This window comes from Balearica regulorum, chromosome 6, assembly GCF_011004875.1.
Source record: "Balearica regulorum gibbericeps isolate bBalReg1 chromosome 6, bBalReg1.pri, whole genome shotgun sequence".
Classification (NCBI taxonomy): domain Eukaryota; kingdom Metazoa; phylum Chordata; class Aves; order Gruiformes; family Gruidae; genus Balearica; species Balearica regulorum.
Genome location: NC_046189.1, coordinates 41,685,516 through 41,696,482, shown reverse-complemented (window position 1 = coordinate 41,696,482; position 10,967 = coordinate 41,685,516). Strand labels below are relative to the sequence as shown.

Below are 10,967 nucleotides of genomic sequence, written 5' to 3'. Positions count from 1 at the left end.
TTTGTTTTTATTTTGGAAAGGGGAAGGCGATGGAAGGGGAGTAATGAATCTGTTTCTTGATCTGTACTGCAAAAAGAAATCAGATGGTAGAATTGCTCTTTGTGAACTGTGTCACGGGCCAAACCCTGTTGAGCTCTTACACAAAGACGTGACTTCCTGGCTGAGATTCGTGTCTCAGTGTGGTCTCGGAGGGAATTCTTACGGTCTATTTTCAAAGCTGGAGCTGATGGGAAGGCGGCCGGCCCCCTGTGGCAGTGCCAGCAGAGGGTGCTGCCTGTCACAGCTGCCTCTGTTCCCTGAACTCCCCTCCGGAACAGCGACGGCTGTTACTTCAGCGTTTAGCTTCACGTTAAAAAACAAATTGTAAATGAATTTCAATGTGTTGCCTTAAGAACCTGCTGAAGAATGTACCGCTGCATTCCGAGGGCAGCCGCCTGTGTCCAGAGGGTCCCTCTGCAAGGGAGGAGGAAGCAGCGGGAGCCCCGTCTCCTCCTTGTCTTGCCCGGAGGTTGTGCCAGCCCCGCCGGGGCCGAGCGGTGGCTGCGGGACCCCCACACCTCTCCCATGGGAGTATTTTTGTACATTTTTATCAACTATTAAACATTGTCTTCTAGTGTGTACTAGTATTTATTTCTAGTTTTAAACAATTACTGATTGTTGTGCTCACAGTAACTGTTGCAAGAGTTGGTAGAGTTCTGCTTCCTTTTCAGGGCATTTTTTCCTCATCTTTGCTCGCAGTTCCTAGCACATCCAACCCCAAAAGGTCTGATTCACGCAGTGTAATTTCTTGCTAGAAAATTCTTATAAATACCCTTGGAGAGTGAAATGAGTCGGTTGAAAGGGAAAGTGCTGGCTGCAGCTGCTCCGCTTTCCTTGCGGGGCCTGATGGTGTTTTTCCCAGGCCGTGGCACTGGCCGGATGCTCGGGGCTGAGCACCCTGTGACATGGGTGTTGTCCTGCACAGCCCGCAGCAGCTGCTCATTGCCCACTCGCTGCCTCTCACTTAGGGCAAAACCACCCAAGTTTGGGCAAAAGGGAGGTGGGTAATTCTTTGTAGCCAGGTGTTTGTTCAATGTCACGGCCGGGCAGTTGGGGTGCTGGGGGCTGGGTTCCCTGCAGCCTGCAGCTCGCCCGGGCGGGGCGGGGAGTTGGGACCATTTGCGATCGGCCCTGAATTCACTTAGAGATTTTGCAAACCTTGTGAGGTCACTGTCCCGGATTTACATCTTACCGTGGAAATGCATAGGCAGCGTAGCAGGTAGCGATGCCCTGGTGGAAAACGGGGTTTAGCGAAGCTGAGGCTTAGCTCGGTGTTGGTTTTATGTCGCTGCAGAGCTGGGCGCAGCGGCAGAGCCCTGGGCTAATCCAGCCTTTGACAGGGCACAATGGTTTGCAAACGCTTTAGAACTGATGTACGCTATTTTGTAACTGGTTTGCATTTCCAGAACTTGCTTAAGGAAAAAGTGTTTCTAAATAAATACTATTAAAAGGTTTGCCTTTATTTTTCCATTAAAAATAAAAAATCTGTAAATGTAAATTAATAGTTTTGTTTGTATGTCTTAATTGGATCATCCAAAAGAACTGCGTCTTAAAAGGAGGCTGCTTTCAAACCAATCCAAAGGCATCTTTTAGTTTCTAAAATGAGTTCAACCTTTTTTGCAGGTTTTTGCAGTTTTTTGCTTTGCTTTTTTTTTTTTACCCCTCTTTCCTGTTTTGCTGCCTCACCTTTTGGGGGTGGCCTGTCGCTGGTCTGGTAGAAACGCGGTGCCTGCGTAGCCCTGTTGTTGTTTTACATGGCGACTCTCCTGCCCGGCCAGCCCAGTGAGGCTCTGAGCTCCAACTGAATTTCTGCCTTGAAATCGAGAGGACTTTTAGCAAGAGCTGTGATTTTACAACGTTGCTGGTATCTATCGCAGCCTTTAAATTTGCGTGAGTTGTGCTGTTCTGCGCAGCTCCCTGTCCCCTCGCAGCTCCCGCGGGGCTGTCAGCACCTGCTCTCACCCCATGGGCCGTTTATTTTGTTAAACCCTTCTAAAAACTCAAGTTGAATTTTGGCTAAAGCATGAAGTTCTTCAGGTTTAGGCCTTAACTAGTTGTGCTGTTGTTTTTCACGTATTTATGGGAACAGACGAACCACCACTCACTTTCCCCGAGGGGTTCTGGCATCTGCTGCAGCCCCGTGTCCCTGCGCCAGGCACCTCCCTGCCCGGTGCAGGACCAGCGACCCAGCGAGCGCCCGGAGGTCGGAACCGAGGAGTGAAGGAGTGGAGTGAAGGAGTGAGTGCTTTAACTAAAACCCCCGGGCAGCGGGCAGGCTCTCCCTCTGCCCCTGCTGAAAGCTCCGGCTGTTCACCTGTCCAGCACCACCCCAAACGTGACAAACCCCCCTGGGCTGACTGCCTAGTAGTGTAAATAGTTTATTTGATCTTATGCCAGGAACAGACCAGGAAAGTAACATGAACTGCTTTTATAAAACACTTCTAATATTGCTAAGAAGCAGGTCTATTACTAGAAAAATATTAAAGAGAACATGCCAGCATTATGTTCTAGTGGTACTGTAATTTTTGTCTCCAATTAAAAAAAAAAATACCTTTGAGCTTAACAATGTGAGTGCTAGTGCTTTTAACCATTTGCCTAAGAATTTATTAAATTAATTGTCAAATTTTCTTACGCAGATTAAACTACCTCTCTGTCACTGTCAGTGAAGGAAGGCGAGTTGGCATGTTCTCTTTAGCATGTCAAGTACACGTTGCTGTAAATGCAAGAAGGTGGCAGTTTCTAAAGTAAACTTCCTGTAAATAGGTAAGCAGAGGTCAATGTGGTAACGTTGAGCCCCAAACTGTCCATTTAGTTAAATATAAAAACAAAAACTATAAGTTAAAATAACATTCAGATTGTATAGCACAGGCTGATGCATTATTTTTTTTTAAACAATATTTACAATATTACCCAGAGGCTAAGGTGGGAATAAAAGAGAAGTGTAAAAACCATAAAAAACTGCACCAGTTTTGTAGCAAAATATCTGTACATTTAAAAACAGATTATCATATAACTACACATTATCCAAGGAAAAAAAAAAAAAAGGGACCTTCACCAGTGGTTCACATAAGCACAAGATAAAAGAAAAAGAAATTCAGTGGTTAAATACTATACAATAAACTTTACAATTAACATATCGATGCAGTGAGACCAGGAAAGGTAAGCTGTAAGCAAAATGTATCTCGGAAAGTACAGATTTCTCTTCGGTCCAGTTCTTCAGAGAAGATCACGTACCCTGCCGGCTTCGTCCTGCTGCCCTGGGTCGCTGGTGCAAACCGGCAGCGGGGGTCCCACGGGTGCCACAGCGGCTCTCGTGCCCCTTTGTGAGCTTTAGAAACGCACCGTGTGCCCTCTGCCCAGCGGGACGCTCGGCCTGGGCTTCCCTTCGCTGACCGCCTGGTCCCGAGCGGGGAACTCGAACTGGATTGTCCAAGGAACTTGGAGCGGGGTGTCGATCTGCCAGAGCAGGGCACGGGATGATTCTCCGCACGAGTAACTGAACTGCAGTGGTCCTCAGAATCCTAATACTGATTATTGAGATGTTAATCCCTTAGTGCTAATTAATAAATACACTGTTATTCAAAAGCTGCCTCCAGCTGAAGAACATCAACATGCCTTAGCCACCCTTCTCGTTTTGTGCATTTGCAACGCGTTGTCCCCAGCACCCCGCGCCCCGGCCCTGCGCACCACAGACAGCACAACCGCGAGGTGGAGGCTCGTGTTCGCTTGCGACGCGTCGCGCGGTCGCTGACGTACGTGGTACCGCGTCCTAGCTACGGGGGTGTGGAGTCTGTGCATGGTGGGAAAAGGTAGGGGGCTCTTCGTGGGGTTATTTCCATATTACATATGGAAAGCCCTTAAATGGCTTCCTTTTTGAAACAAAAAAACCCAAAGCAAAGCCAGTAAGTGCAGCTGAAGCCCAGGGAACTCCCCCGGCAGACAGCACAGGAATGTGTTTCCAAGCAGAGCACGTCCCGGTATTACCTGTTCACAACCAGTCGGGATGCAGGTCAGGTCCGCAGGAGACCAGTCACTAAACTTTTATATAATCAAACCAAACTAAACACCCAAAAACAACACATATTTTACATTTTGGTTAAAAATACTGGATAATGTATTGGTGTAAAAAGATACCCAATCAAATCAAGTCCTATTGCTTTGATTAATTTGAGCAGGTACTTCAATTTTAGGCACTTGTTAGCTACGGTTGAGTGGAGAGCCCATCGCTGCCGGTCCTATGCGTTTTCTAGGTCTCTGAGCCCTTCAGAAGGTAAATGGTCCCGTTCCCAAGGCTGTCAATGGGCGGCAGAACACAGAGTTCACACGGACAGGGTAGCCCTCAAGCTCCCCCTTCCCTTGACCCCTGCAGTCGCCGGCTCACATGGTTATCTCGGCACCGTTTGCAGAGCGCAAGTTCTGATCATCAAAGCGCCGCCGGACGCTTCTCCTCACCGCGTCGGCCCGTCGGTACGGCTGGTTTCTAAGATCTGCGGAGAGGAAAGCGGCGTTCGTAAACACGCACGGCTGGGCCGCGTGCACGCACACACGCACACGCACGCACGCACACGCAGTCTAGCCAAGGAAAAGTCCTGCTGGAAGCCAATCAAAGCAGCTTGTGTAGGAACAGGAGAAGGGACTTCACCCCAACGAGAGCAGAAGGGAGCAAATACTGACGTGCCCTTTTACTACGCACCCAAGCAGCAGGTAATACTGGTGAAATGCGCCAAAATGCTGGTGAAACTAAATGGAGTTATGCCGTCAAGTTAGTGTGGCCACCTCCCCACCCACGGGCTGCTAGCCTTCGCTAACGTCAGAAAGGCAACGCCGACTGCCGTCAGGCTGCTTGACGTATGCCTCGGTCCTTCACGCAGCCCCTCAAACACTGGTGTGAGCTGAAGGGGGTTTTCTAAGGCAGGATGGAGCTCGCTGGAGATGCATGACCCAGGGTACAATGGTGCGAGTGTTCAGCCCCACAAGGGCGGGTCCCCAGGCCCTACGTACCCGTTTATTTAAAAGCGGGTGCCCTGAGCAGAAGCAGCTGGCACGCTGCAGCCGGCTTGCAAAGCTCCAGCTGCCACCCTGCCCCGCTGCCACCATCTGCAGAGATGCGTCGTTAGCCGAGGGCAGCGGGGCAGCCAACCCCCTCCCTCCTCCTCCTCGCCGGCAGCAAAGCCCGGCCCAACCCGCCCTGCGGCTGCTGGGGAGGCGAGAGCTCGGGAGGGAAGAGGAGGGAATGCTGAGCAAGCAATGGAGCGGACAGTGGCGAGAGCTGGAGATGGACGTGTTGGTGAAAGCCTGTTACGTGTGCTGTGACATGTGCTGTTACACGTGCCGTGACATGTGCAGCTATGATATACTGAGCACACTTGGTACACCTGAAGACTAATTCGAGATAAAATATTTCTCTCCTGGAAAAAACAAATTTGCATTGGACTGGGCAAACCCTCCCTCCAGTTCCTGGGTGACGTATCTCTTGGTTCAAACACGACTCCCAGACTTCTCGGCTCTCGGTGTACCCCGGCAGAAGGCACCTTCGCGTGAGGCTGCCCTCTCCCACCGCCGTGCTTTGAGCTGCTGGCTGTCCCTCTCACGTCCCGTGCGGTGGCAGGACCGACACGGGAGCAGCGGCATATCCAGGGAACTACGGGGTTGAAACAAGCCTGCCTATCTGGGGCTGAACTTGGAAGAGAAAGGGCCAAAACGGAGAGAGTATGATGACGGTCACCAGCCCACGGCCTGTGGATCCCCTACACCACAGAGGGTGAAAGTAAACGGGCTCGGTCTCCACTGGCCCTGAGGCTCTCACCAGTATTACGCTTAGCCACATCTACCAAGAGGCTGCCTGGCATACAGAGAGAGGAGGAAGCTAAGTAAAAAGTGATGCTTGCCAGCTCTGTGTATCCTCCACCACCGGTGTGCTAGAAGAAATCCTTACCCTCGAGTGAACATTTGGAAATTTAGTGATATTATTCTTCTTTAGGGCTAAACAGAAAAAAAACAAAACAAAACAAAACAAAACACAAAATGATGGTTAAGTAAAAAATGGGATGGAAAATGAAAAGCAAGTCAACTCAGCGTTCAAAACTCCCAGGCACGTTAGCCCACAGAGCGAAGGGGGTAAGGCCAAGGCTACGAGAGGAGGTTAGACACGCGGAGAAAGGACGGGAGGGCCACCCTCGCCTCTCACTAACCAAACTCCAAGCTGCTTTGAAGATTGGCTCCAGGAAGATACTACAGCAATTAACTCAAAAGAGCAAATAACCGTTCAGCTGATTATAGTTTGCAATTTTATTAGAAGCATTCATAAAAATACATATTGCAAAAGTGAAACACTGTTGTCTTCTTAAGCCGCTGAGTCCTTAAATCAAGACAACAGTGTTAACAGACATGCTGGGTTAAACACACCCTTCTTACGCTTTACACCACACGATGTAAATTAAGGTGCTCAGTTCCATGTCAAGCTTTTCACTGTCACAGTTTCTGCGGTTCTGGCATGCAGCCGAGTGTTCCCCCAGCTCTGCTCCTTCCCTCTCCACCTGGATCACGCACCGGTGCCGCTACCGAGCCCAACCCCAGCACTGCACAAAGTCCAAGCGAATTGGAATTGGTTAGTGCTCCGTAACCTTCTGATTTGGTTTAGCTAAAGTTGGCATGGAACTGAAAAAAGTTAAAGACGGATGTGACCGAATGAGAAAAGATTTTATGCCGCTCACTTTATCCCGTATCTCACATGCAGACAAACATGCAGGTGCTGGTTAGAAAGTCTAAACCAAACCGCTCCTCGCAGAGGACGTACGTTATCCCAGACAACCCTTCCCAAGCCAGAAAGCGAACCCCGAGGAAGTGCCCCCCGGTTCATGCAGCCCGTAACTTTGCTTTGGCATACAGCTGACGTGGCCCATGCATTTTACACAGCTCGGCATACAGAGAAAGATCCGTAGGCCGGAAGAGATGCCATAGAAAAGCCAAGTGGACTGTCACTTCTTGACTGCGTTTGATCCCCTCGGTCTCGTGAACTGCAGGAAACCTGCACCAACTCTACCGTGACCTCCACCACGCGCTGTTCTATGGCATCTGGCATGAGGGCGAGCGATGCCTTTGGAACGCAAGGATGGCCAAAAGCATCACGCGCAAAGTCGATGGGATGGAATAAAAAGTTACTGAAACACAAGAACATGCAACAGAGGTGACATAAATACAACTTCAGGTGGACGCCGGACATTACTATACACTCAACATTCACATGATCCTGGCTGAGATCCGTACAAATGGAGAAGTATCGAAAATCTACAGCAACCTTTCTTTTTTCTAAGAGCATCAGATGTGAAAGAGGAATAGTTTAGTAATGGAATTCCTCAGTGAGAACAGGTTCGCAGAAAAACCGAGAGCCCCGCTTGGCGGTTCGAGCGGTAAAGGGCACAGTCTTCAGCACTGCATGGGAATAACAGCCAAACAGACAAAGAGCCGTGAGAAGCGGATCTATCGCATTAGTACAGTGTTAGTGCTCGGTTACGGACACCCAGGGACGCTTTACAGGTTCCAAGCAGCTGGCTAATCGCACTGCGCTGCAGTAGGCTTTGGCAACAAGGCAGTCGCGAGTCTTTGAGTAAGTATTTCTTATATGACATCGTTTTCAATGGGTTTAGGGGACTACTGCTAAACGTCCCCCAGAAAAAGCTGTGGTGTTCCACAGTGCTCTGCTCCGGATCAGCACAGCTTTGCTGTGCATCTGCTGAGGCGCGATCCAATTGAAACCGACACTTTCGATCATTTCCATACCACTGCCAGAGATCTCGCGGGCCATATTCAAGTGATCTCGGTCCTACCTGACCTTCTGGGCCTAACCTTTATTATTACACAGCTTGAGGGCCCCAGAGACACCCCCATAATGGGTAATACTAGGCACAAGACCATAGGAAATGTTTAATTAGAGTCTGGCACTCCCTCCACTGGACTGTCTTTTGCACGTGGACCGTCTTCTGCCACACAATCTGTTTCTCCCACGGAGCAGGAGAACCACTTTACCAATTAAACAAGCTTCCAGGAGTCTGAAGGAGTTGTAGAAGCAGTAACAGATTAGCTATTATAGCAACTCTGCCCTTTAAATAAAGAATATTATCTTAGGAAGCTATTAATCAAGGTTAAAAAGAGTTGTGAAAGCTTCGAGCATTTCAGACCTAGTTGGGCAAAAACTCCCTGGCTTTCCTTAGTGAGTGGTGAAACAGCTCTCCTCCCCTCCTGCAGGAAAAACTCATGTGAAAAACATTCAGGAGCAGTAGCCAAGGAAATCCTGCCCAAAGACCTTTTCTTGAGCTACTGTGCAATGCAAAGTACTGTAAAGCTATCGAAGTGTTAAAATCACGGTCCTTTCACACCATGGGTGAAGAACGTGCAGGTAAAATCCAAGTACTGGAATCAGAGCAGCTGTACAGATTAAAAACTATTTGACTCCTGAGCAAAATGCAGTTTAGAGGGCAGCTCTTTTCCTCAGCAAATATTTGCACCAAAGTCCTGACTGTCTCTGCCACGACGGCGGGTTCTGCCCCTCTCCCTGCCGCCCCAGGCTGGGATCAGTGCACACTCTGCCTACCAAACTGAGAAGCAGCGTAGGGCCATAAATCATTCAGGTCTAAGTGATTTGCTGTAACTGTGCAATAATGTGGTACAATTACTGTTAGTACATTTTAATGAAAATGCAGGCTCTTAATAATGTTAAACATCCGTCACTCATTCCATTTATGGGGAAAAAAGGTTTCTGGGAAAGATCTGCACGGCATGCATCTCCCCACCGGAGCATCTGCTGAGATCAGGCACTGAACTGGCTACTCTAAAGATCAGAGGGCGAGTACGTCCCCACATGCTGAAAGAGAAGAACTAAGAAACAGAGCGTGTCCGAGGTCTGCGCGGGCAGCATCAGCAGCGGACACGTAAAGGCAGGTTACCGGGGTTTGTTTGTTACAGAACATCAGCAAAAGTTTCTATACTGGATTCCCATCACATGAACAACGTCCTAAGCTGAGCTCGAGTAACACTTTTTTAAGAAGTACACGAAGCACTGACAATAGCTACTAGGCAGATAAACATTTTTATCCTCTGTGAAAGGGCCTCCGATTATGGAACAAGAGGTGTTTACCTGTTATAATATCTTCGATAGCACCATCCTTCCCTTCGTACACATGCCTGTTATCCTTGACTTGCCGCCGTCTGAGCTCTGCAATCAGCTCTTGCTGCTGTCTCTTTGTTTTATGTGAAGGAGACTGAAAGCAAAGAGAGGACTCGTAAGGACTGACCTCCAGCTACCCTGCTTCCCTCCTCCTGCCTGAAACACCGGGCGGATCCCACCGGTAGCAAGCAGCAAACAGTAACTGTCCGTTTTCTGCCCAATTTTGCAAGACCAGGCAAACACACATGTGCGGTTAGCTCGCGTTCCATGGAGACGACGGGCAGAGTCACAAGTTCACCTGGCTGCCAGGTTGCTTTTCCTTCTCAGGTTTGTAATCTCCTTCCAAGCCTTCTCATCACTCGGAACTGGAGCTCCAAGCTCTTACTTCTGAAAAGCATTAGGGGAACAAGACCAGGCTTTCCTTCCGAGGGAAAAAGCTTGGCTGGGATTAAAGATCCCAACAGCAGCTGTGGGAAGTGGCACCAGCCCACAGAGTGGCTGGTTTAGAGCCATGGGAAACTTTCTCCAGCAAATCTGAACTGTTACCTCAGAAAAAAAAAAAAAAAACGGGTCAGGAAAATTCCTATAGAACAGTAATGTGGGGCTCAGTCCTGCTGCATGCTCCGACACAGAAGGGTCTGGGGACAATCGTTCTTTGTCCCTCAGCGATGGGAGGCTCTGCACGCTGAACGCCCAGGAGCTTTTAACAGATACAAGGCCAGAGCAGGACAAAGTTTAGCTGATGGCAATGTGGGCAAGATGACTTTCTGTCTCTGCTGTTTTTCTTAATTTTGCAGACCTCACAGTAGCAGAACCATACACTCGTATTGTTTTAGCTTATTTTGGTTCTCTCCCCATAAGGACAAAACTACCAGCAACTCTACTGAGAGGCAACTCTGAGTTGGACAACTGAAGTTCTTACACAGAGCTGAGGTTTCTGAACTGCCATGGAGAACCCAGGAACATGATAGCTCCTGCCCATGAGATGTATGTGTTTCGTACCTTTTGGTCCTGTTGCTCCATCAAAGCTTCTTGCTCCATAAGTTTTTCCATTAAGGCTTGTTCCTGCTTTTTTCTCAACTCATTCTCTTCTTCCGCTTGCTATTTATCACAAAAAAAGCACAAGTTATAGCTTCCAATTGCTACAGGGAACCTAAATATTACAAGTGAGTAACGCTATCACTTGCCACCAAGGGGCTTTCCAAGGAAGCAAGATGAGGTGTAGCAGTTCAGCCGCCTCTGAACACAGTCTGAAAAACTGGGTTGGGAGAGACCTTCCTGGGTGGCCCCAACCGTCCTCTCCCAGTCCCCAAAGCCACGTATTCAGGGTGAAAGGTGTGAGCTGCCGCTGCCCAGACATTCAATTTCTGAGGATCCCTCCAGCATCTCAGACAGCCGTGCTGTCTTTCAGCCCTGAAAATAATCCCAAAAGAGCTATTTGTGCTGCCCCGGGCTGGTGTTGCCGTACTGTTGAGGATGGCTCACATCGTGCCAAAGCTAGAGGGAGCCCCGAGGTGTTTTGGTGGGAGCCTCAAGCCACCCCAGTACCGCACTGGGTTCAGATGGGCAGAAGAGAAGAGGACGATGCCCCTGCTTACCTTGTAGGCCTTCACAAACCGGACAAACACTGGGAAAAAGACCGAGGGGGGTGTCGTCTTGGGATTCTCCCCGAAGTACTTCACAGCATCATCAAAGGCATCCTACAAAAAGCCCAGATTTACTGCATTGCACATATTTCAAGATAAACTCACCGTCCATTACTGCA

The 10,967-nt window shown here is 49.1% G+C and overlaps 1 protein-coding gene across 5 annotated transcripts in view; it reads right to left on the bottom strand.

Annotated features, from left to right (window-relative positions):
- Positions 1 to 2,401: 2,401 nt before the first annotated feature.
- The window catches only part of FMNL2 (formin like 2), a 148,048-nt gene continuing 139,482 nt past the window's right edge, over positions 2,402 to 10,967 (bottom strand). The window contains exons 23-27 of one of the 5 annotated variants that reach the window (XM_075757369.1): positions 10,801 to 10,902; positions 10,205 to 10,303; positions 9,173 to 9,296; positions 7,337 to 7,470; positions 2,402 to 4,526 (exon numbers count right to left, since the gene is read on the bottom strand). In XM_075757369.1, the coding sequence (XP_075613484.1) occupies positions 7,379 to 7,470; positions 9,173 to 9,296; positions 10,205 to 10,303; positions 10,801 to 10,902 (417 nt within the window). In that variant the 3' untranslated portion in view covers positions 2,402 to 4,526; positions 7,337 to 7,378. Of the gene's footprint in view, positions 4,527 to 5,788; positions 6,022 to 7,336; positions 7,471 to 9,172; positions 9,297 to 10,204; positions 10,304 to 10,800; positions 10,903 to 10,967 lie in introns of those variants that run through there. The other 4 variants (XM_075757370.1, XM_075757368.1, XM_075757367.1 and 1 more) reach the window with 4 other exon arrangements.